At 57.6% G+C, this 25,788-nt stretch overlaps 1 protein-coding gene across 2 annotated transcripts; it reads left to right on the forward strand.

The window, feature by feature from the left end:
* Nucleotides 1-10,268: 10,268 nt before the first annotated feature.
* RAPGEF3 (Rap guanine nucleotide exchange factor 3) lies at nt 10,269-23,650 on the forward strand. 2 transcript variants are annotated; one of them, XM_048928652.1, is made up of 28 exons: nt 10,565-10,672; nt 14,660-14,792; nt 15,430-15,483; nt 15,750-15,856; nt 15,941-16,062; nt 16,140-16,314; nt 16,544-16,628; nt 16,805-16,865; nt 17,112-17,188; nt 17,309-17,455; nt 17,739-17,848; nt 17,998-18,086; nt 18,494-18,572; nt 18,788-18,938; nt 19,020-19,096; nt 19,290-19,329; nt 19,432-19,513; nt 19,592-19,738; nt 19,816-19,913; nt 20,453-20,578; nt 20,679-20,860; nt 20,938-21,028; nt 21,676-21,726; nt 21,993-22,080; nt 22,183-22,247; nt 22,489-22,543; nt 22,630-22,701; nt 23,330-23,650. In XM_048928652.1, exons 5-28 carry the CDS (start codon nt 15,975-15,977, stop codon nt 23,446-23,448), a joined length of 2,355 nt encoding a protein of 784 aa, XP_048784609.1. In that variant the 5' UTR covers nt 10,565-10,672; nt 14,660-14,792; nt 15,430-15,483; nt 15,750-15,856; nt 15,941-15,974; the 3' UTR covers nt 23,449-23,650. The 2 variants fall into 2 exon arrangements, with proteins under 2 accessions (XP_048784608.1, XP_048784609.1); XM_048928651.1 differs by lacking the exon at nt 14,660-14,792 and having other exon boundaries at nt 10,269-10,672.
* Nucleotides 23,651-25,788: the final 2,138 nt, after the last annotated feature.

The raw sequence follows: 25,788 nt of genomic DNA on the forward strand, positions 1-25,788 counted from the left end.
GGGGATGTGAGGGAGGTATGGGAACAGGGGATGTGCAGGGTTTTGGGGACATGGAAGCGTGTAGGGGACATGGAGGGGTCGGGGATACTGAGATACTGGGACAGGAGAGGGTCATGGGGGCTGTGAGGGTGTAATGACAAAGGGAATACGGCAGCTGTGGGGATATGGGGTCATGGGGGGACCCGGGACAAAGGGGGATGTAGGGACGCGGGAAGAAACGGGAGGCAAAGGGATGCAGGGAGATGTCCCTATGGGGCCACGTGTGGCTGAGGGACAGGATGACACCGGGGGGTTGGGGACAGGGGGGAGGTGACAACGGGAGGGGACTGCGCTGTTCAATGCTATCCCCGAGCTGCGTGCAGGCTGCAGGCAGGGCAGTCCCTGCTCTAGGTGGCAGCAGCCCCTTTCCCTTCTGTGCTGAGGCACCCAAACGTCATCTCCCCTTCCGTGCATCCCTCCGAGGAGCGCTACCCACAGTGGGGTTTCTCCTAAAACGCAATGGGAATTCCTCCAAACCCTTTCATCCCCCTGCCTTTCTCCTCTCCCTATGGCTGTCGCCTCCAAAGTGTCCCCAGAGGTGTCTGCAAAGCTGTTCTCCTCTTGGGGCTGCACAAATCCCATTCCCCCAGCTTCTCCTCATCCCAGCCCTTCTCTTCTCACCCAAAGCATCTTCTGCTGCCATTGCTCGCAATGAGAGGTCATCTCTGGATGGCATCAAGTCACGTCACCAAGCCACACAGCTTGGTGTCACCCAGAAAGGGCTGAAGGTGCACCGATCCCACTATCAGGGTCAATGATAAAGGTATTAAAGGTGGGTGGTCCCACTACCCACCCTGAGGGACCCCACTGTCACCAACCTCCATCTGTTGGCCCATCGGTCACCACGCTCTGGGTATGACTTTGCAACCATCAAACCTTTCCTGTTTAGAGCTGTGGGGGTCTGACCCGCTTCCCATGTCATTGATGAACGTATTAATTAGCCTCGGTCCCAGCGTTGACCCCTGAGGGACTCCACCGTCGCTTATCTCCATCCGGACTTCCATGAGCTCCCTATGGATTTTCATTGGGGCTGATGGATGTGGTCGAGGTTTTGGCTGCATCGGGGCAGCAGAAAGCACAGAAGACACCGACAAAGCGTGAGCAACACATGAAACCTTAACGAATTCTTGGCTGAAGAGCTGGAAAATGAGACCTCTGATGTGAGACGATCCCACACCTCACTTGGGTTCAGCAGCGCTGAGCTCCAGCCCAGTGCCCAGGGATGGGCGCAGGCCTCAGGGGGGGGCATTAATAAAACCCTTGGGAATAAGCAGCAGAGATCAGCCTGATGTTCTGTGGGTGTGTGGACGTGCTGTGAGGGCCTTTGGGTTTTGTTCTTACTGGGAAAGGCCTGAAAGCTGCAAAAAAAAGCCACTTTTTCTGGCACCTTCTCCAGCAGTCACAGGAATTCAGGTGCTTCATGCACACACCTGGAAGAGCAATAAGCGGCGTCAGCAAATGCCAGGCAGCTCTCCTGTGTCAAAGCAGATAAAATCAGCTCCACCGCTGTTCTTTCTGGCTGTTCACACCTGTGTGGTGTGCAAATGATCCAGCAGAAATTCCGAGGCGATTTCCACATCCCAACGGCGCTGAAGGGGGGGAGAAACCAAAGAGATTTTGCAGAGCCGTCTTTTTTTTTTTTCCATGCAGGAAAAACCTCCATCAGAAATGGGAAAAGTTTGCTGTTTGTGAGTGAGCGAGGTTGAACCGGGTCATTGCTGCAATGGGTTTGGGAGACCTTGGGTCGTTTCCATAGAAAACAGTGGGACTCGTGTAAATACTGAGCTGCCTTGGAGGGGGACACGTGGATGACGTGGCCTTGAGGACGCAGCGCGCATTGGCTTCTGCAGAAATCCATTGCCACGTGGTAACCAGGCATCAGAAGGGCATCAGGAGGCAGAATTCCACACGCAGGGTCTCTCCCTATACCTAGAAGTGATGAAAAGCCCAAAGGGAGAAGGTTGGATTCTGGGCGGTGGGATTTCATGGGGCTCCTGAGAAGGGAAAGCTGACGGCGCTCAGCAGCAGGGCAGGAAAATGTGGTTTCATGCCTGAGACAGCAGCAGATCCATAACAAAGATAAGGAAGCTTTGCATGATGACGGGAGTGGGGCCGGGTGTTCATCCAGCTGCCTCCAGCACGAGCTGGGGAAAGCATGGAGCTCACTGCCAAAGCTGAGGGCTTCAAAGGGATCCACCAGGATGGGTGCATGGCTCGAAGGTGTGGGTCCAGGATCTGATGCATGGGAGGACTCAGGAGCAGAACCACTGCACGGAAATAGCTTCATACCCAGGGAAGGAGGGAATAACGTGTGTCCCTTTGATGGGGATGAGACGATGCTGTCTGTGATCTGCATCCCATAGGGGCTGACATCATTGCTGCGTGCAGCCGTGCGTGTCGAGGCATTGGGCACCGCAGGCTGTGAGTCACCTCATCCCCAGGCGAAGATCTCCGCCAGCTCAGGGGAACTGAGCCCAAGGAGAGATCTCACCCTCATCCCCTGCCAGAACCAAACGAAGGCTGGGCTGGGTGCTGGCAGGAGCTGCACCCCGATGCTGGAGGAGTCCGCTTTGGGTCAGTGCTTTTTTGAGCGTCTGGCAGTCGGAGCGCAAAAAAATGCGCTGATCCTCGTGGAAAAGCAGCGCTGCTGCAAGCAGCACCCCTAAGCAAATGGGGCCTGAGAACCATCCCCAAAGAAAACAGGATCCAAGCACAATCCACGGAGCATCAAGCCCCCAGTCTCCTGTTAATGGCAGCTGAGTGTGCGCCCCTCGATCCTCCTTCCTTGCCCAGATGTATCAAGAGTGATGCAATCACTGCACAAGTGCTGCATCCCTTAGGATGCTCAGTGAGAGATGTGTCTCCTGCTGTTCCCATTCGGCATCGCCTTGGTCCACAGCTCTGTCCTTCCTCAGACAAGGGGAGCAATGTGGCTTGCAGGTGGGATTGGGTTTTTGGGGCCTTTTTGGGTGCCTTTTTGGGTTAGGACGCATAAAATGGAAGAGAGAGAAGTGGGGAGGAATGACCTTTTCCACCTCAGGATGTGAGATGAGTTTGAAGCATCTTCAGCCCAGCAGAAGAGAAGGCAAGCGCCAAAACGTTGGAAGAAAGAACAACCTTGGGATTAGGACAATTAGAAGCTGCTGGGATTTGCATAGCCTAATTAAAGATTCACTGAGCAGACACAACGAGACACAGCCTGAGCAGCCGCCCCGTGCTCAGCATTTCCCTGTGGCTGCCCTGGGTCACGTTTCAGGGCATGATTCACATCCCACACGTAGGAGATCTCTGCTCTCACGGGCTGCGATAGGAGCTGAGTGCTGTGGGACCGTCCCACAGAAAACGGATGGGAGCAGCTGGGGGTTTAGGACCCAATTTAGGGCAGCATTTTTCATTTTGAGCAAGGAGAGAAAGCTGAGATGCCGACACAGATCCTCCTCACTTTTGGCACTGGCTGTACTTCTCAATCCAATGACCTCAACTCATCAACCCAACAAACCCAACAAACTCAACTTCTTAACCCCAAACCCCCATCTTCTCAACCCAGCAAACCCAATTCCTCAACCCAACAAACTCAATTCCTCAACCCAAAGAACCCAACTTCTCAGCTCAGTGAACCCAAATTCTGAACCCCAAACCCCCATCTTCTCAACACAACAAACCCAGCTCCTCAACCCAACAAATCCAACTTCTCAACCCAACAAACCCAATTCCTCAACCCAATGAACCCAGTTCCTCAATCCAACAAACCCATCTTCTCAACCCAACAAACCCAATTCCTCAACCCAACGAACCCAGTTCCTCAATCCAACAAACCCAACTCCTCAACCCAACAAACCCAATTCTTTAACCCAACAAACCCAACTTCTCAGCCCAGTGAACCCAACTTCTGAACCCCAAGCCCCCATCTTCTCAACCCAACGAACCCAATTCCTCAACCCTATGAACCAACTTCTCAACCCTAAATCCCCACCTTTCCAACCCTACAAACCCAGCTCCTAAACCCAAGAAACCCAACTTCTCAACCCAACAAACCCGATTCCTCAACCCAACGATCCCAACTTCTCAACCCCCAAACCCCAACTTATCAACCCCCAAAACTCCAACGTCTCAGCTCAGCGATCCTAATTTCTCAACACAACTCAACCCAACGGTGTTTTTCCCTCTGTTGTCACAAAATGGGTTTCCCCACTCATTGGCAATATCCACAACAACAATTAGCCCTGGAACAGCCCCGGATGGGATTTTTGTTCCACCCATATGAACACCGCTTCTTTTTGAGCTTTGGACCTTGGACCTTTTCCCTGCCACCAGGTTGCAGGGAGCAAGGCTGAAGTCACTGCAACAGCTGGAGTTTGGCAGCGTTGCCTTCCTCCTCCTCCCCATATGCCACATGCAGGGAAAGCTGCATTGGGGCTGAATCCAGCAGCAAAAGGAGGAAAACCCATCAGGATGCGGGCAGCCCTGCTTGTCAGTTAGAGAGCTGGATGCCATCCCATTTTGCTGCTTGAGAAGTCGTCCTTGAGGGTTTGTTTTTATTTTTAACCTTTGCAGAGGAATGTGAAAAGTTTCAGCTGCGTGAACAACCAGGAAAAAAATGATTTCAAGCCCATGAATATTGAAGCGCAAACACGGAAGGAGGAAAAGTGAAGGGAATGAGGAGGTCCCGACCCTTCCTGGTAAAGGGAGGAGTTCCTGAGGCTTCCTTAAAGCAGCCCGTTGGGAAAACCATTGTTTTCCCTTCTCCTCCCACAGAGCTCGTGGCACAGCCTGATGCTGCGGACTCAGTTTGCCCAAATCTGCCCCAAGGTCTGCACAATTTGGGGTCTGCGACTCAGCATCGCCATGCTGTGGTGCTAAGGATGCTGCAGCCCTTCACATCCATCCACCCCTGTGGCTGCAGCCCTGGTGTGAGCTGTGTTCTTTTGATTTCCTTTTCATTTGCTTTTTCAGAGTGAAATCTCCCCGTTCTCATCCATCCATAGCGATGCTCATTGGGGGCTGGGGGGTGTTTGGGCTGGGAGGGAAAGCAAGAGCAGTTGTTTCCTGGTGGGTGATAAGAAGCCCTCGCTGGTTCAGATCCATCTTTGCACGTCTATGGAGATGCAAATCTGGGCATCGCCTTACAGGAAGAATCAGGAGAAACAAACTGGATATGGAAATGCTGAGCAAGACCCGTCATGCTCCCCAGGCATTAATTAAGGAGCGCTGATTGCCTTTGGGATCCTTCCCCAAGTAGCAGCATCCCTCCAGTGATCACAAACCATCACAGCATCACAGAATTGTAGGGGTTGGAAGGGACCTCCAGAGCTCATCGAGTCCAACCCCCTGCCAAAGCAGGTTCCCTACAGCAGGTCGCACAGGTCGGCATCCAGGCAGGTCTTGGACATCTCCAGAGAAGGAGACTCCACCACCTCCCTGTGCAGCCTGTTCCAGTGCTCCGTCACCTCACTGCACAGCCGTTCCTTCGCACATTGCTGCACAACTTCCTATGCTGCAGTTTCCAGCTGTTTCCCCTCCTCCTGTCTCCATTCACCACTGAAAAGAGTCCGGCCTTGCCATTCTGCCCCCCACACCTTAGATATTTATAGACCTGGATCAGCTCCCCTCTCAGTCTCCTTTTCTCCAGGCTGAACAGCCCCAGCTCACTCAGCCTTTCCCCATAGCAGAGATGCTCCAGGCCCCTCACCATCTTGGCGGCCCTCCGCTGGACTCTTCCCAAGAGCTCCCTGTCTGTTTTGTGCTGGGGAGCCCAGAACTGGACGCAGTGCTGCAGATGAGGCCTCACAGGGCAGAGCAGAGGGGGAGGATCGCCTCCCTCGACCTGCTGGCCACGCTCTGTGCAATGCAGCCCAGGATGCCATTGGCCTTTTGGCCACAAGGGCACACTGCTGGCTCATGGCCGACCTGTCGTCCACCAGGACACCCAGGTCCCTCTGTGCAGAGCTCCCCTCCAGCAGCTCATCCCCAACCTGTACTGCTGCATGCAATTATTCCTCCCCAGATGCAAGACTCTACACTTGCTTTTGTTAAACCTCATCTGGCTCTTTTCTGCCCAGCTCTCAGCCTGTCCAGCTCTCACTGAATGGCAACACAGCCTTCAGCCAATCCTCCCAACTTTGTATCATCACAAACTTGCTGAGGGTGGCCACCATCCCCTCATCGAGGTCATTGATGAAGATGTTGAACAAGACCGGACCCAGCACCGACCCCTAAGGAACACAGCTGCTTACAGGCCTCCAACTGGACTCTGCACCACCACCAACGACCATCAGGAAGGCTCCATCAGCGCAAGCAGAGGCTGTGAGGAAGGGATACCAAGAGATGGTTTCCTCCCAGCAAAAAGGCATAGCTCGTGTTAATTCATGGGGAGCGCTTCGTTCTGCACCAATTAGGAAGCAAAATGCTGATTAAATTACAAATCATGCAGGCTAAACCCGAAGGGTTATTTAATGCTGGGTGTCGCAGTGAGGCACTCACAAAAACTGCGCTGGGATAATAATGGTAATCATAATGGGAGCGATATCCCTCAAAGTAACGATGGTGTAAATTAGGAAAGGCCGCGCTGGTTAAAGAGGAGCAAAATATGGTTTGAGGACAAGAGATACATAAAGCACCAATGCTGGGGGATGAGGCAGCGTGCTCAGAGAGCTGTAATTTAGAGCCGTTTTCCTCACAATCATATTTTCAACACCGATTTATTATCCTGTTAAGCCCAAGAGGTGATAAATACTAAAATCTCTTTGACAGCCACATGCCGGCAGGCATTCCCATCCCTGATACAAAGAGCTGAGCTGCTTCTCGTTCAGAATCTCCCATGCAAACACACCAGAAGACCCCGAAACGATCCCTAAATGGAGGAGGCAGTGAGGAATGGTTGTAGATTTGGATAAGAGAGCTGGAATTGCTGCCCTGTGCGTCACCCTCAGCACTGCGCCATCTCTGGGGCTGAGATTCGGTATCTCTGGAAATCAATGCTTGTAGGGTGAGCAAGAGCTGGGATGAATCTGGAGCATGCATGTGAGTGGAGCAGGGCAGAGGTTTGCACCCTGCAAGCAGCAGCAGTCGGTTTTTCATCCAAGGGAAATAAAAGTTGCCAAGCACAGCCTTTGGGACACGATCGTCACCACGTCCCTGCTCTGCGTGCTCAGCCTAGAGGATGATGCAGAGGGATGCAGGATGCAGAGGGATGCAGGATGCAGAGGTGTGGAGGATGCAGAAGGATGAAGGATGCAGAGGTGTGAAGGATGCAGAGGTGTGGAGGATGCAGAGGGATGCAGGATGCACATGGTGCAAAGGATGCAGGATGCAGAGGGATGCAGGATGCAGAGGTGTGGAGGATGCATGTGGTGCAGTTGGGCTCTGCAAGTCAAACCTAGAGATGAAGGGATGCAAGATGCATTCAGCGCAGTTGGGTTTTGCAAATGAACCCAAGGGATGCAGGATGCACGTGGTGCAAAGGATGCAGGACGCAGAGGGATGCAGGATGCACGCAATGCGGTCAGGCTTTGCAAATCAAACCCAAATCTGTTTGGGTTGGTTCTTTTTCCATTCAGGGGACACCTGAGCCAATGATCCAGCTTTGCTGCAGCCAGAATGCAACCCCTGGGACCCACAGCCTGGTGCTCTGTGGGAAAGGGCAGCCCTGGAGCTATAAGGAGCAGCAGCCTGGTGTGCCACCAGCACTGCTTTTCCCACAGAGCACCAAGTCCAGCTCACTGCATTCCTCAAATGCTATTTTATCCCCAGCATGATTTATGAAAGAGCCTGTGGACGGAGGGGCTCAGTGGTGGCCTTGTTTATATGGCAAGAGCGAGATGTTTGTGCCCTGAACTGCCCATAGAAACAGGTTTTGTCGTTGGTTTTGTTGCACGCGTGCTTTGCTTCCTTTTGCCACTAAACCATCCATGAAGCACAGAGCAAAACAAAACCAACACACAACAACCCTTTGGGAGTCTGGTTGCCCCCATCCCACGCCGCTGCTGTGCTGAGACCCAAGTGGGACCCAACCCATGGGCACCTCTCTGCAAACCACCCCGCTCCCAGGAAAGGCACATTGCCAGGGGGCCAGGCCTGCCTGCTGCAGGAGATTAATTATTATTCAAGTGCTGATAAAGCGAGCAAGTTAAAACGCAGTGATAAAGGCTCAGATAAAGCAGAGCTGCTCTGTTTGCATTTTATGGCAGGCAGGAGCTGCTCTGGTGGCTGCTGCAGCCTTTGGGGATGTGTGACCCTATGCTGGCAGCAGCGGGGTTGTGAGGTTCTGGCATTCCTGTGCTTGGTTTGCAGCTGGATAAGCAAATGCTGGATGCAAGCAGGGCTGCTGGGTGCACAGTGCTGGGGTTCTGTGCTTTGAGCAGTGCTGGTCACCGTTGCTCTGTAGAGGCCATCAGATTGGTGACACCCTCAGAGCCCTGCTGGTTCCGTGTCATCTTGTCCTGCAAGGACGCAGCAGGGGCAGCATTGCTGCAGGATGCTCTCATTCCCCAGCCTGGAGCATCTCTTAGTGGTCCAGCGATGGTGGGACAACGGGGTGCAGAGTGTTGGGAGCCACCCTGCCCACGGTTTGTCCTCATTCCTGCAGGTGCTGCGTCCACAAGGGAGCAAACAGTGCCACCAACCAGCACAGCTGGGACAGCCACAGCCTTCAAGATGTTCCCAGGAAGGAGGGATGGGAGGAAGGGAGGAGAGCAGCAGGGAATGCTCCTTGGTGCTGCTGGTGGGGCTGTGGGGAGGTGGGATGAGCTGCAGGAAGAGGGAGAGGTTATTGGAGGGGTGAGGCTTCTCCCAAAGGCTCCAGGCCTTCCTCACACCTCTTCCTCCTTCCCCACCCAGACTTAATTCTCTCTAATCTGCACGGGGACGTGACTGCACGGCACAGGGACCTCTGGTGCACGTCAGCAGGGACCCAGGGGCCGGTCAGAGGTGAGCAGATCCTCCTTGTGCAGAGCATAAAGCAGTTCAGAGGCTTCCATCGGGCTGGGGAACTTTCCAAAGGTTCCTCCCTGCAGCAACTGAGCCAGCATCCTCCCTGCATGCAGCACTGGGGCCGATTCCTGGCTGTGAGCAGCAGCATTTCCACTCCAGCATCAGCTCCTTGAGAGCAGGAGCAGCTCCGAATTGCTCCCAGCTGCCAGTGGTCAAAAAGCAACCGAGCAAAAAGGGAGGTTTGTGGCCAGAGAGTGCAATGTGCGGACAGGGGGGGATGCACACGTGGATGGGGGATGGGAAAATGCACACGTGGATGGGGAGATGCACATGTGGGTGAGGAGAGATGGGAAGATGCACACGTGGATGGGGAGATGCATACGTGGAGGCAGGGATGCACACAAGGAGATGCACATATGGATGGGGAAATGCACACCTGGAGGCAGAGGTGCCCACATGGATGGGGAGATGCATAGATGTGGATGAGGAGATGCCCACAAAGCACCAGGGCTGCTGCAGGCTGTGCCCACGGTGTGGGGCAGGAAACGTGGCACTGGTGTTTGCTTAGGAAAAGGCATGGTTCCTGCTGCAGAGGAAGGAAGCACTTGGGGTTGGGAGGCCTCTTTGGGGGTCAGGAGGAGCTGCACCCACAGCCCGAGTTCAGGCCAACATGTGGGGCATGAAGGCAGAGCTGCAGACGATCCAGCACTCGGATGAAGAGGATGGTGGGAGGAAGGATTGCAGTTCCCCATCCTGCACAACAGCTCCAGGGTGGTGACAGTGGTGAGGAGCCCAATATTGACCCCAAAGTCAATATTGCAGCCTGCAGACTGCTCGCCTTTAGCTGACGTTCCTCCCTGCTGGTTGGGCTGCGGGGCCGTTTAAATATAGATTTTAATAGAGACAAATAAAAGGTTAATTTCAAAAGTGACAGCTCACTTTGGCAGCAAACCTTTGCTTTCTGGCCCAAAGCCCCAGTGTCTGCACTCCCAGGACCCCTGGGCCGTGTTCCAGGTCCCCTCCTCTGCCCTAAACCTTTGGATACCGGGGGGCTTCGGGTGTGTCACAGTGGGAAAAGGGACAGAACGTCCCAGGAAGGACGGGGACGCGTGGGGACACCGCGGTGCTGAGGGATGGCGCTGAGCTCGGGGCCGGGGGGGCCCACGGAGATGGGAGCTTTGGGGACGGGCTGTCCGTAAAAAGGTCCCTGGGGTGCGCAGCGCTCGGGGTCCGGTTGGGAACAGGGGATCGAGGCATTCGGGGCGGGGCGGGGTGCGAGGACGGCCCCGTTCCCTCCTCCCATCCGTTCTCTCTCCGGGGCGGAGCGCGGCGGCGGTGGCGGCGGTGGTACCGGCACCGACCCCGAGCCCGGCCCGGCCCGGCCCCGCGGAGCCGCCGCATGAAGGTGCGCGGGGCCGGGACCGCCATCGCCACCGGAACCGGGACCGGGATCGGCAGCGGGGGGGAGGCGGAGCGGCGGGGAGCGGCTCCGGTGGGGACCCGTTGCCGACGGACCGGGCTGGAGCGTTGTCTCGGGGCTGTCTCCCCCCCCACGCCGCCGCCGGTGTCACCCGGTGGTTCCGGTGGGGACAATAAGCGACTGTCGGTGCTGCTGAAGAAGATGCACTTGTTCCGGAGCTCCAGCTACGAGATCAGGCTGGAGGGAGAGGGGGGGAGCCTGCCCCGTATCCAAGGCATCCGATGGGTGAGTGCGGGGACAGCGGGGGCTGTGGGTTACGGGGACACGAGGGAGGTGGGATACGGGGATGTGGGGCAGTGGGGACAGTGGGTGTGGGGACATGGGGAGAGCAGGGACCGCGGGTACTGACCCCACATGCAGGATCTTGCATGCTGCTTGCCCCCACCTCTGCGCCCTTCACCAGAACGAACATCCCCAACCCCCTCCAGCCCTCTGCCCCTGTCCCATTCCATGTCCCTTTGCCAAGAGCTGTTGGCACCTGCTGGACAAATGTCCCCAGTGCCAGCCCCACACTGTCCCCTCTTGCTGGGGGTGGCCCTTTCTCACAGTGGGACAAACCTGAAGGAAAAAGAGGGAAAGCACTTTACAGGAGCATCCCACCCCGCACCCAGGGGCTGGGGGAGTCGGAGCCGAGCAGGACCCCCATGCTGAGCTCAACCCTCCGCCCTTCCCCGCCTTCCAGGTGCCCTGAGGTCCGTGCTGTGCTTCCCTGTTCCCATTCCTTGGCCGTGAGCTCAGCTGTGCAGCCTTCAGCCCCAACCCAGGGGCAGATTTGGCAGCAAAGCACAGAACGAACCAGGTGCCACCGTGCTCCAGCGCGCAGCGCCCGGGCAGAGCACCCCAACCCACTGCCAGCAGGAAACACCTTCCCCACACCCAACCCTGGCTTCCATACATTCTCTCCCCAGCAGCTCAGGCCGTTGCTTACAAGAGAAACCGGTCGCTTGGCAGCGGTTCGGTGCACACCGCCACAACCCCAACCTTCTGCTGTTTCCCTATGGGGCAAAACGTCCCTTTGCAGGCCCCCTCAGTGCTGGAGGGGTGGAGGGGCTGCAGCCATTCACCTTCACACAGCCTGGCTGAGGACAAACCTTAGGGAACAAAAGGAAATCGCTTTATTCCGTCTGTTTGCATTCCTGTACAACCTCCTTCCCGAAGCAAAAAGCTCCCCATGCTGCAATGGAACTTTCTGTCGTCGTCCCCCCCACTTTTTCTTTTCTTCCCTATCCTTCTGGATGCTTTTCTCCCCAGAACTTTAAGGGTTTGGGGGCTCCATGTTGGGTGTTTGCTCTCTGAGAAGCACGGGGCAGCAGCGCATTGCAGCACTTCTGCTTTAAAGCGCTGGGCTGGCAGAAATTGGGCAAAATAGGGCAAAATGTGAAGCGTGGTGGCACGCACAGCATGGCAGAATTGTGCCCCCCCTACCCCCTCTGTGTGGCCTCCCGGTGCTCAGGGACACCCCCTGGCCATTTGTGGGGAAGGGGACAGAAGGGACGTTTTCTCCTGCAGGTAGGAGGGTGCTGGGGCAGGGAGGAGGAATGAGGGCTGGGTTGGCTGCGCCTTGGGGATGCCACATCCCTCCTCTCCATTGCTGCAGCTCCTGGCTCTGTGTCACTCCCCCCCACCTCTCCAGGAGTCTTCCTGGCACTGAATGTCTCCCAGCTCAGTGGGGTGACACCAACCACCGTCCCCAATGGCTGCACTCACCCCACGTGTGCCACGGTCACCCCATGTGTGCCATGATCATCCCACTTGTGCCATGGTCATTGTCACCCCACATGTGCCACAGTCATTATCACCCCATATGTGCCATGGTCATGCCACGTGTGCCACGGTCATTGTCACCCCATGTATGCCAGTGTCACCCCCTGTGTGCCATGGTCATTGTCACCCCATATGTGCCACGGTCACCCCATATGTGCCATGGTCATTGACACCCCATATGTGCCATGGCCATTGTCACCCCATGTGTGCCACTGTCACCCCATGTGTGCCATCATCATCCCATGACTGCCATGGTCATTGTCACCCCACTTGTGCCACAGTCATTGTCACCCCATATGTGCCATGGTCATTGTCACCCCATGTGTGCCACTGTCACCCCTTGTGTGCCATGGTCATCGTCACCCCACGTGTGCCATCATCATCTCATGACTGCCATGGTCATTGTCACCCCACTTGTGCCACGGTCATTGTCACCCCATGTGTGCCATGGTCACCCCATATGTGCCATGGTCATTGTCACCCCATATGTGCCATGGTCACCCCATATGTGCCATGGTCATTGTCACCCCACTTGTGCCATGGTCAGTGTCACCCCATGTGTGCCACGGTCACCCCATGTGTGCGGTGGTCATTGTCACCCCATGTGTGCCACCATCATCCCATGAGAGCCACGGTCATTGTCACCCCACGTTTGCCACTGTCACCCCATAAGTGTCATGCTTATTGCCACCACATGTGCGCCATGGTCACCCCATGTGTGCCATCATTGCATTGAGGGGATGGACCCCTCCCAGCGGGGGTCGTGGGGGATAACTGAGCCCCTGGCGTGGCGCCTCTCCTTCAGAGCCTGCGGATGGGCGAGGACTTTCTCTGGAGCCGTAAAACCCAAAATAGCTCCTTGTTGTTTTTCCCCGGGATCCCAAACAAAGCAGAACGCTCACTGCCGGCCTTGGCCGCTCGCCCACGGCTGCCGGATTTCTGGAGCCCACCAGGATCCCTCCTGTCCCGTAAGCAGGAAGATGGAAACAGGCAACTCCTTCGGAAGCTCTTTGGAGACGGCGGCTGCAGGGCTGCAGCCATCATGGGGCTGGGAAGGAGGGAGGGGGGGGGGGGGACATCCTGAAGGGCCGGACTTGGGAACCATGGGGTGCCATGGTGCAGGAAGGGGAGCTGGTGGGGAGAAACCTCAGTGAGCAGCTGTCCTTGGGCAGGGAAGAGTTTCTCAGTCTCCTTGGCCGTCCTTGCTTGGAGCAGCACCGTGGCACGTCTTGGCTCTCTGCCCCAAGGACGGAGCAGGGTTGCAGGGGTGACGGCGGAGGCGGCTCTGCTTGGGGACGGGCGCAGTGGGTGGCATCGCCCTGCGGGTCCCGCAGCTCCGGCTGCAGCCCGGCTCCGGGTTTGCAAACATTTGCTCGACAACCGTCGGTGCGTTTCCTGCTCGGCGGGGCGTCACGAGGCACGGGGAAAGTTTGCTGAGTGAGTAAGAGGAGGCGTCCCCGCATTGGTGACAGCGGGAGGCTGCGGATGTGGCTGGAGAGCGCTGCGCTCCTGAGCTCCTTTGCTTCTGCCTCTTCCTGAGCCTCTTGCAAACGGCTGCTGTGAGCCCGGGGAGGAGGAAGAGGAGGAGGAGGAGGAGAAAGAGGAAGGCTGTGGGGTGCAGAAAGGGCTGGAGGCGATGGAGCAGCCTGAGAGATGCAGAGCAGCCGGAGGTGGGTGCCCACCTCCAGCACCTGCCTGCACCCGGCGGTGCTGGGCGGTTCGGGGTCCCTTCAGCTCCCTGCAAAGCAGTTTTATTTTGCATTCAATTCATTTGTAGAGGAGGATTCTGCAGCTCCTCCGCCTTGGATTCCAGCATTGAGGCTTTCAGCTGCTCTGTGCCTCTCAATGGAGTTGCTCAAAGCTTCCTTACCCTTTCAATTACACGGAAGATCTGACCCAGAAGACTCTGAATTCCCAAAATCGCATTATGAGCGCTGCCCAAAATGGCCTTTTGAGCACCTCCACCAGCCCTGAGTGCTGCAGGATCTTCCCAGGGAGGTTTTCAAATCCTCCACAAACAGCCTGAGGGCACAAAGCCTTGCTCTGGAGATGCTCCCAGAAGGATGCTCCATGCCGTGCCATAGGGCTCAAGCTCCAGCTGCCTTCAGAGCACGATGAAAGGCTGTTGGGAGCTGGTGGCACAGTCAAAAAGGGGGGAAAACAGCAGAAAAAAAGCAGAATTAGGAGGAAAAAAAAGCATTGCTGATGGCAGTGGCCAAAAGGAAGGGCAGTGGTGGAGGATGCAGGTGGAGAGGGCTGAGCATCACAACCATTTGGGTGGAATATCCCTTGTGGTTGAACGCGAGCTGCTCCAGTTTGCAGTGTGCAGAGCTGCATCCCTGGGCCCTTCTGCTGGAATCCGACGTCTTTTCCATCCTCCTCTCCTGGATGAGGCTTCAAAGCTGGAGGAGAAGCTTGGGGCTTTCCCTCACCCTTCCCTTCCTGCAGGTCGCTCTGATGTCCTCCGCCAGCAGCGAGCGCTCGCTCTGTGTCTCACATCGGTGCCTTTGATCCCTTCGCGCAAAGGCTTTGCTTTTAACTTCCTCCTTTCATCCTTTCATCTCCCAGCTCTTTCCCTTCGGTGCGTTCCCCATCCCGGAGTGAAACGTGGCTGCAGGGCAGCTTGCAGGGTTTGGGTCCTTGCTGTGCACATGGGGGGGTTGCTGCAGTGCAGAGATGTGGGGTGCGTTGAGCCACGTCCGTTCGTGGCCCCATTCAGGCATCCCAGCTCCTCCTTGCTGGTTTCCAGCAGTGCCTGAATTGTTCTCCCTGTGTTGGTGTGGCTGAAATGGGCCAAAATAAAGCTGGAAGTGGGTGGTTGGTGGGTGCAGGTGTTGCAGGGGGGTCCGTTCAGGAGGACGGTGCTGGTGGGGGCTCAGGGATGTGTGTGCATCCCCTCCTGGTGCAGAGCAGATGGGGCTGAGTGGTGCATGGTGTGCGCAGGAAGGGAGTTATGGTTAGGGTTCCACTGCACTGCACTGCTTTCATTGCATTCCACAGCATTGCCTTTGGGTTAGGGTGAAATTTAGGACTAGGGTTGCACTGCATTGCTTTGCATTGGGTTAGGGTTGGTGGTTAGGGTTAGCAGCTAGGGTTAGGGCTAAGGTCAGGGTTAGGATTACATTGCATTCCATTGCTTTGCACTGTGGATTTCATTGTATTTCATTGCGTTTGCCCTTCTTTTTAGGGCCACCAACATGTTCTGTTTGCTTTTCCAGACCCCGCTTTTGGATGCTGAATCCTCCCTGGATTATGGACACAGCCTTACCCAGGTGAGGATGCTGCAGAGACACGAGTGTGGCATTCAGAGAAGGGCTGATGGGGGGAGAAACAAAAGGAAGGTTGAGGTGGAGGGGTGGGAGGGCATGATGGCACAGTGGATCCTTTGGGATCAGCCATTCCTGGGGCTGGGGATGGAGATCCTGAGGTGCTGGGATGGGCTACAGCTGGGCACTGAGCAGGTTCAGCACGAAGAGGTGTGAGGAGCTCTCACTGCCCAACACCCTCCAGGCACCACAGAACCTCATTTCCCCTCCAGGCATCCTCGGAGAAGATCTGGAGAGCTGGAAAGCTCCTCTTCACCTACCTCACCAGCACCAGCCCCAGCCTCATCCGGGACCATAAGCATCACCTGCGGCACCACAGGTGGGACCTCCAGCACCCCTTGGAGAGCCTCAGAGGGCTCCCGGATACTGCAGCCTCATTGTGGGTGTTTTCCTCTCTTTGCAGGAGGTGCTGCTCTGGAAAGGAGCTGGTGGACTGGATGCTGAATGCAGAGCTGGGCATCCAGACAAGGAGCCAAGCCATCGGCGTGGGGCAGGTGCTGGTGGACGGCGGGGTCCTGACGCACGGTGAGGGGATCCCCGAGGGCATCCCGGGTCACCCATGGATCCACACCCCCAGCTCATGTGCTCTTCCCTCCCCGCAGTGAAACAGGAGTGGCATTTCCAGGACAAGGACACCCAGTTCTATCGCTTTGCTGAGTTGGAGCTGAGCCCCGAACCCCGCATGGGGCTGCGGGATGCGGAGGAGCTGCTGGAGGCGGTGACCTTCCTGGCACAGCTGGGGCCTGATGCACTGCTCACCATGGCCCTGCGCAAACCGTGAGTGCTGGGGGGCTCCTGGGGGGCTTCTAGGTGCTCCTGGGGGCTCCTGGTTACTCCCGGGGGTCCTGGTGGCTCGATTCCGTCCTGCTCCAATCACAGCTGGAGATGCTGCAGATAGGGAATCCCGAGCATCCTTTCCCCCTCTGGAACTGGAGAGGATGCAGGAGGGAATGCAGGATTTTGAGATGCTCTCAGTGGCCACTTACCACCCCTGTCCCCCTCCCAGGCCTGCCCAGCGCACAGAGGATGAGCTGGAACTCATTTTTGAGGAGCTGCTCCACATTAAAGCCGTGGCTCACCTCTCCAACTCGGTGAGTGCGGGCTGCACCCTGCTGCCTCCATGCCTGCATCCATCCCCTCCAAACCCGCCTGCATCCCACTGCCTCCCCTCCACGCATCCTCCTGCTCTCCTGGCCCTTCGCAGCCACCCCTGGGTTGTCACCCTGCGTGTCCCCTCCATGCTGAGGGTGGCTGCTCCTTGCTGCAGGTGAAGCGAGAGCTGGCGTCTGTGCTGATGTTTGAATCACACCAGCGAGCCGGCACCGTGTGTGAGTGTCCCCACTGAATTCCGTGTGCTGGGGGATGGGATGACCCCTAGGACAGCATCCCCAGGTTGGGTGGGCATTGCTGTCCGTGTGGATGCTCCTGCTGGCTCTGTGGAGCAGGGGTGGATGGGTGGGATGGGGCGGATGAAGGCACTTTGGGGTCTCACCCATCTGGCTGCGGGTTGTTGTTGGGATGGAGGCTGACGAGGGATGCTCTGGCTCTCACTCATGCCACCGTTTCCCCCGCAGTGTTCAGCCAAGGGGATAAAGGCACCTCGTGGTACATCGTCTGGAAGGGTTCGGTGAACGTGGTCACCCATGGCAAGGTAGGTGCGTCCCCACGCCTCCACCCCATCCCTGCTGTCACCTTGGTGCCAAGGTGCACCCCGTTTCTCCAACCTGGCCTGGGTCAGGTTCGGGTTTGGGTTAGCCCTGTCCCTTTGCAGGGTTTGGTGGCCACATTGCATGAAGGGGACGATTTTGGGCAGCTGGCACTTGTGAACGATGCTCCCCGAGCGGCCAGCATCATCCTGAGGGAGGACAACTGCCACTTCCTGAGGGTGGACAAACAGGATTTCAACCGCATCCTCAAGGTGGGCAGCTGGGATCTCCTGTGCTGGGCACCATCCCAGGACCTTCCTGTGGCTGGGGGATGTGGGGTTTGCTCTGGGATGTGCAAAGTGTGGTGGTTGCAGGGGGATGGGGTGCAGTGAACCACCGTGCAGTGCCAGCGGAGTGCTGGGGTGGAAGAAGCTGTGTGAGCAATGCACTCTGCAGCCCGTGCTGCTTGCTGGCAGCTGGCTTTGCCCAGGGATCAGCCTGGGGAGGACAGGCTGTGGTCACCAAGCCAGGCTGAAGGCTGCTTTCCCCATTTAGGATGTGGAAGCCAACACCATGCGCCTGAAGGAGCACGGGAAGGTGGTGCTGGTGCTGCAAAAGAACCTGCAGGGAGGCAGCAGCCAGCCGGCCGCGACGCGGAGCAGCAGGTGACAGCAACAGCTGCCCGTCCCCATCCCTCCTGCTGCAGGCACACTGCTGGCCTTTCCCTGAGCCTTCTCTTGGGGGAATTTGGGGAGAATCGTGGCAATGGGGATGCCAAAGCCGTTCTGAGCGCCGGGTCCTTGATGCGCTTCAGGTACCTGGTGATGGCTGGGACACCAGAGAAGATCCTGGAGCACCTGCTGGAGTTCATGAGGCTCGACGCCACGCTTTACGACCCTGTGGGTAGGTGGGGGCTGCCCTTTTCTCTCCATCAAATCCCTCCTTTGGGCTGGGAGAAATGCAGAGCGTCTCCTCCCTCCTCTCCCACGTCCCCACACCCCCCACGCAGAGCTGTAGAACAGGGAGAGCAGGGAGCCAGGAGGTGTCCCCAGCGGGTAAAAAATCCCAACTGCAGAACCGGCATCCAACCTCCTCCCCGCGCCCAACTTTTTATGATTTCCATTCCAAAAAGCCTTTCCCTTCATTCCAAAAAATAATACAGCCGCATTCTTCTCAGCCCTTTCCTCGGCCTTTAGAAGCTAAACGTGACCCAGTGGGAGCTGTGAGGTGGAAAAGCCCATGGCAACCCCACAGGGTTGTCCCCAGCCCGGTGCGGGCGCAGCACAGCGGGGCTGTCTGCTCTCTTCCAGACACACTCCTGGGGGATTTCCTGCTGACCTACACTGTGTTCATGCCGACCTCACAGCTCTGCAGGGCTCTGCTGCATCAATATCCTTCTGCTGCTGATGGGGGGCCCGTGGCATGCAGCCCCTCCTGCAGGGACCACCTTGGTCCCCGTCCCCTTAATGGCACATTGGGATGGCGGTGGGGACCCCAAATCTCCAAGTGAAGGGCACGTCCCCATTCCCTGTGCTCGTGGGGCGAGGGGTCCTCTCGCTGCCTTTGCCCACATCCTCCATACTGGTGCCCTTAACTGGTCCCAGTTTCCGCGCAGAGCCGCTGGATGGCTCAGAGCAGGAGAAAGCCACCTACTGCCTGCACAAGCGCCGCAAGATCCTGCGCCTGGTGAGCCAGTGGGTGCTGCTCTACGGGCGGCTGCTGCAGGGCGACCGCAGCACCACGGCTCTGCTGCAGGTACTGGGAGCACAGGGCAGCCCCTTGGGGTCCCCACGTCACCGCTGGGTCACACTGAGTGCCCCCCCTGTCCTCCCATAGAACCTCGCTGACCTGGTGAGCCAGGACCCTCGGCTGGGGGCCATGGTGCAGGAGCAGGAGCGGCGGCGGCCCCGAGCGTGAGTGCCATGGGTGTCTCCATCCCATAATGACCCGGTGCCACCTCCGTCCGTTGCGTCCTTGTGCCCTCGGGGTGACTTCATACATCTCCATCCCATAATGACCCGGTGCCACCTCCACCCTTGTGGCCCTGAGGGCGGCATCCTAAGCGCTGCTGCCCTCTTAACGACTCCTTTCCTCCTCTTGGTGCAGGATGGAGAATGGGGACAGCAGCATTTCTCCCCAGCCCAAGGTAGGGACAGCCCTGGGGGTGTCAGGAACAGGGAGATGGGATCCCCAGAAGCGGGGTATCAGGGGGGTGCCATGCTTCCCACTCTCCCCCCTCTCGCTGCAGTCTCGGAGCTCCATGAGCTGGCTCTCCAGCCAAGACGAGGCGGCTTTGAGCAGCAGCTGTGCCTTAAGAGCCCAGGATAAAGGTACAGGGACTGCGGGCACAGCTGTGGCGCCTGATCCCTCCGGATGTGGTCGCAGTGCTGACGCCTCCACCCTGACAGTGCCCTACGAGATCTACAGAGCTGACCATTCGTGCCTGGTGACGGTGCTGCCCGTCAACGCATCGGTGCGGGATGTGCTGCATTCCCTCGCTCCACAGCTCGGCTGGGATGAAGAGCACCTCCTGGTGAAGGTGAATTCATCCGGAGGTGAGCGGTGGTCCCGGGTCACTCCAGGGTCCCCGAGCTCTGCAGCAGCTCAGCACCCATCCTCCCGTCTCCTGCAGAGAAAGTGGGGCTGCAGCTGGACGCCGTGGGGGTGTTCACCTCGCTGGGGCTCAACGAGAGGCTCTTTGCTGTCAGTGTGGAGGAGCTGAGCAGTTTGGTGAGCTGGAGGGGGGGTTGGCATGGGATGGGAGGTGCTGGGAGGGAATCCTCGTGTTGTGGTTCTGGAGCTGGGTTGGGTGTCGCTTTGCTCCGTGGAGCACAGCTGCTGGCATTGCTTCTGGTCCTTCAGCTCCAGGGGGGTCTGTGAGGAGATTTGGGGGGGCATCTGAGCTGAGATAGAGGAGATGGGTGGGAGTTCAATGAGCTGAGCAGGAGGGAATAGAGGGAGACCCGTGAGCCAGAATGGAGAGGGTTTGGTGAGTGAGAGAAGGGGATCAGGGAGCCACGATGGAGAGGATGAAGGGGATTTCAGTGAGCTGGGCGGTAGGGGGGGCATGAATCCCGCTGGAGGAGGTGATTTCAGTGAGCTGAGCAATAGGGGGAGCCATGAAACACAAGGGAGAGGATGGAGGGGATTTCAATACTGGGCGGTAGGGGGGACCCATGAACCAAGTGGAGGTGATGGAGGGCCTTGGTGAGCCCAGCTTTGATCCTGGCTCTGGACTGGGGTGTCCCTCACCGCCATTCTGTGTGCAGACCCCCCACCCTGAGCAGTTGGGCCCCCACGTTGGCTCCTCGGACACGTTGGATCTCATCAGCTCCAAAGACCTGGCCAGCCACCTCACAGACCATGACTGGAACCTATTCAAGAGCATCCACCAGGTAATGACAGCACCTGGATGCCGGGGCAGGGGGATTCAATCCTCCAGGGTGATTCTGGGGGTCCCCCTGTCACATCTCCGCCCATCCTCTGCCACGCCAGGTGGAGATGATCCACTACATCGTGGGGCCACAGAAGTTCCACGAGGTGACGACAGCCAACCTGGAGCGAATGATGCGGCGTTTCAACGAGCTGCAGTACTGGGTGGCCACCGAGCTGTGCCTCTGCCCTGAGCTGGGCAGGAGAGCCCAACTGCTGCGCAAGTTCATCAAGCTGGCTGCACAGTGAGTGTCCCCAATGTCCCCTCCACCAACTGGGACAGGTTGGTGTCTTCCCCGCTCACCTCATCCCGTGGCCGCAGCCTCAAGGAGCAGAAGAATCTGAATTCCTTCTTCGCGGTGATGTTTGGTGTGAGCAACACAGCCGTGAGCCGCCTTGCCAAGACCTGGGAGGTAACAGCCCATGGGCTCCTGGCACCTCCCCTGGGCTCTGCAGTGACAGATCCAAGTCTCCATGACAAAGATCAGGGGTGGCCACGCTCCTGGGTTCCCACATGAGATGCAACCCAAGGCCTGGGGAGGCCATGAAGATCAGGATGCAACTGTTGGAAGGGACCTTAAAGATCATGGAACCATGGGATGGTTGGGTTGAAAGGGTCCTTAGGGATTATAGAACCATGGGATGGTTGGGTTGGAAAGGTCCTTATAGATCATGGAACCATGGGATGGTTGGGTTGGAAGGGTCCTTAAAGATCATGGAACCATGGGATGGTTGGGTTGGAAGGGTCCTTAAAGATCATAGAACCATGGGATGGTTGGGTTGAAAGGGTCCTTAGGGATCATAGAACCATGGGATGGTTGGGTTGGAAGGGTCCTTAGGGATCATAGAACCATGGGATGGTTGGGTTGGAAGGGTCTTTAAAGATCATGGAACCATGGGATGGTTGGGTTGGAAGGACCGTTGCTGCCAAGCACCCAGACCAAGCAACATCACAGATCCCAAAGAGGGGAATTGGGATGGGGGTCTTGGAGGTGCATGGAGATTTAGGGGGGTTGGGGACGGTGGTTCGTGGGGCCATCCTGACCCCCTCTCTGTGCAGAGGCTGCCCCACAAGATCCGTAAGCTGCACGCGGCGCTGGAGCGGATGCTGGTGAGTGCAGCTGCTTCCCATGGAGCTGGAGGGTCTCGGTGATGGGATGGGGTTTAGGGGTCAGGAAGCAGAGCTGGGGGGTTCTGTGCCTGCCCCATATCTCTGGGTTTACTGCCACTCCATGCTGCTCCTGCTTCCCCTAATACACAGGGATGGCACGGAGGTGGTGCAACGTGTGCTCCCACGTTTGGGATGCGCTGTTCCAGGGCACCCCCTCCCCACATCTCTGCTGCCCCATCAGCCCCCATCCCTCTGCCTGTCCCCAGGACCCATCATGGAACCACCGGGTCTATCGTCTGGCCGTCGCCAAGCTGAGCCCCCCCATCATCCCCTTCGTCCCCCTCCTCCTTAAAGGTACGTACCACAGCTTTGCGCACGCAGGGGACTGAGAAACCAAACCCAGGGCTCACCCCGACGTCCCCCCCTGCCCTCCACCCCCATCCCATCCTGTTGCAGACTTGACCTTCATCCACGAGGGCAACCGCACGCTGGCCGAGAACCTCATCAACTTTGAGAAGATGGTGAGTGGCGGTGGGGGGCTGCTCCCCTTGGACCACCCTTTGGTGATGGTCTGATGATGATGGTGATGGTGATGGTGATGGTGATGGTGCTGCTTGGCCCAGAGCGTCCAAGCAGCATCAGCCGTGCCCCACGGTGGGGGTGAGGAGGGCAGTTTCTGCTGAAGCTGCAGGGTGTTTTCCCAGCTGGGAGCAAAATGGTGCTGGGTGGCAACAAGTCAACCTCTGTGTGCATTGCCCACAGCACATGATGGCGAAGACGGTGCGCGTCCTGCAGCGCTGCCGGGGCCAGGCACATGGTGAGTGGGGCTGGGGGGTCGTGGGGTTTGGGGTGTCATGGGGCTGGGGGGCCGTCGCTCAGCTCCTGCTTTCTGTATGCACCCAGCTCCGCTGTCCCCACTGCGGAATCGCTCCCCACACCGACCAGAGGATGCCAGGGCCGTCAGGATCAGCACATGTAGGTGTGGGGCTGGGCTCTTAATGAGGTTTACTCGTTAAGTGCATTAATAGGGTCCACTGGTGTGCCTGTTGTTCTTTAAAAGTGGAGGGATGTGAACACTGGGATGGTGTTGTTGGTGCCTCGGCATTTCCAGCTGGGCATCACTTTGCCCCATGGAACGCATCTGTTCCCATTTTCTTCTGCTCCTTTAGTGCCAAGGGGGAGGTGGGAGGGTCCTGGGACTGAAACCTTGGAGGTGTTGGGGGGATTTCGTTGAGATTTGCAGTGGGGAATAGAGGGGATCCGTGAGCCACACGAAGAGGGTTCAGTGGGTTGAGCTAAGGGTGATGGAGGGGGATCAGAAAGCCGCAGTTGAGAAGATGGAGGGGATTTCAGTGAGCTGAGCAAGAGGGGCGACCCAAGAACCCAACAGGAGATGATGGAGGGGCTTCAAGATGGGCGAGAGGGGGGACCCACGAACCAAGTTGGGGTGATGAAGGGGATTGCAATGAGGTGGGCAGTTTAGGAGGACCCAGAAGCCAAGTTGGGGGGGATAGAGGAGGAGCCGTGGGTCAGGCTGCAGGCAGAGATGGGGACGTGAGCAATGAGGAGGGGGGTCTCACTGAGCCCATCCCTCACCCTGCAGGCTCGGAGCAGTCGCTGAGCGTGCGGAGCCCCGTCTCCACCTGGGCGTATCTGCAGCACCTGAAAGCCATCGACAGCCAGAAGGAGCTGCTGCGGCTCTCCAGAGACCTGGAGTCCTGATGGGCAGGAGGGGAAGGGAGCCAGGACTCAGCAGGGACGTGGCACTGTGTGTGCTGATGGCACAGCAGCCCCGTGGCTCTGCTATGGGAGCCAGACCTGTCCGTGCAGTCGGGAGCTCACGGGGGCTGTGGGCAGGTGAGGCCACGGACAGCAGGGTCTGCAGCCCCCACGCAGTGAGCAATAGAGGTATTTTTGTATGCAAGGCTGTGCTCACCTTATTTCTCCATGCAGCAGCCTGCATTCGCTCCTTGCGCTGTCGGGGTGCCCTGGGTGCCCCCAGCACCAATGCTGCCTGCTCTGGGGGTGCTGCGCTCCATCCCTCTGTCCTGTTTGCCCCCTGGGATGTGCTGTGTCCTGCATCTCAGCTCCCTGGAGCTGCATGGACCCAGGAGCACAGCTTGGGCTAAGCTCAGCCACTTGCGTGCCTCGGTTTCCCCACATGGACAGGGGAAGAACAGCAGCAGAGATGCGACAGCCTCTGTTGTGGTGGGAGGAAGATGCAGTGATGGAGACGGGGATGAGATCGAGCTGTTCCCAAACCCCCACTCACCCCTCCCCGCACCTCTGGCTGTGCATGGAGCAATGATTGTCCCAGTGCTATAAGCAGGAGGAATGGGGCTGTGGGCTTCAAGGCTGATCCCTGCCCCTAAAGTCTTCCCACGTTTGCAGGGTACCAAGCAAGGCTGGGGTACAAGGGACCGGAGCACTGCTGAGTTCCACCTCACAGTTCAGGGGGTTGGGTTGCTTACAATAAAATTCCCCATCACAGCTAAGAGAAGATTCAAATGTTGCAGCCAGCTCCAGGGTGGGACATGGGGTCCTGGGACCCCCCTGTGTTCATGCCATGGCCCTTGGGATCCTCTGCTCCTCGGTTCTGGGGTTGTTCCACCAGTGGGGTTGGGCAGGGGGTCCGGTTCCCATCTTCCTTGGTTCCTGAGTGAAGCATTTCACCGTTTGGGATCCAGGTGTGACCCACATAGATCTGGGCAGTGCTGGGCACTGACCTCAGCTCTGCCATAGGTCCATCCTCCTACAGCCACACACAGCCCAGCTCTGAGCCCCCAATGCTCAGCAGGCCTCTGCACTCCCCAAAAACACTCCTGAGGTGTTTGGCCCTGGGTTGATAACACAGGTGTGATAACACAGCACGGTGTCAGTGCTGGAGCAAGTCCTGCTCTGCTAAACATCCCCATTTGGAAAGCTGGGACCAACTCTTATCACCCTGTGTCCCCCTGGTTTTGGGCTCCACCTGAACCATCCCCTGACCACATCCAGATGAGCTGGGGCAAAGCAGAGCAGTGATTCCCTGCCATGTGGCCCCAAATCAGGCAGCACGGAGCTCCTTCCATCACCTTCTCCAGGTTCCTTGCCCTCAAGGAGCCCTGATGTGGAGGAGCTCATTTTGGTGAAGGAAGGGTTAAGTGGAAGCTGTGCGCTTTCCAGCTGGATCCCAGCCTGAGGATTACCTTCAGCCTGCAGATCTGCTGCCTGGTTGTGTCCCAGGGCTTCTCCCTTCCTCCTGCAGACACGACGCTGGCCCCAACATCAGGCTTGGCTGCAGGCATCTCTGCTTGACTGGAAAAGCTGAGCCCTGTCTGCTTCCCCTGGTTCAAGCACACCCCGTTCCCTACACTTTCCATAAGCTAAAACCACGCTGGTAAAGGAGGAGCACCTCCTCCTTTAGATCCCACCCCACTAGCTGTTCCCATGGGGAGCAGAAGCCCCACAAGGTCGCTGCCCTCCATGGGGAGAAGCTCTGGGTGCAAGAGAAGAGGGCAGGTGCTGGGCTCCCACCTCCTCCATGGGGCTGCTCCACATCCCAACATCTCCTCCTCTTCCTCCTGTGGGGCTGAAGGACCCATCGCCCATCCCAGCATCCCGAATGGACGCCCCATGGCCGCAGCCAAAACCCAGTGCCTGGGTATCGCTCTCAACTTCTTGCAGCCAGGAATCTTTCTTTCTTTTCCCTGTTTCCTCCACCTTTGCTGCTTGTTAGGCATTTTCCCCATCGGTGTTGAACAACTGGCATTCATCAGAGCCCAACCCGGGTGCCTGAGGGTGATGGCAAGCTGGTCCCAAAGCAATTACAGGCATGAGAAAATCCCAAATCTCACAGCATCTCCCAGCTTGGTCATGTGCAGGGTGTGAGAGGCAGCTCGTGCACACTCAGCTCATGATGACACCGAATCATCCCAGAAAACAAAACTGCTGTCAGCACGGACGTGTCAGCGGGGTCAGCAGCTCGGGGAGGAGGATAGGAAATGACAGAGGGGTGAGAAGGATGCCAAACCTTTTTTCCTTACGGAACTGCTCAGCTGTGTGCCAAGGGGTGCAGTGTGG

This window comes from Lagopus muta, chromosome 28, assembly GCF_023343835.1.
Source record: "Lagopus muta isolate bLagMut1 chromosome 28, bLagMut1 primary, whole genome shotgun sequence".
Classification (NCBI taxonomy): Eukaryota; Metazoa; Chordata; class Aves; order Galliformes; family Phasianidae; genus Lagopus; species Lagopus muta.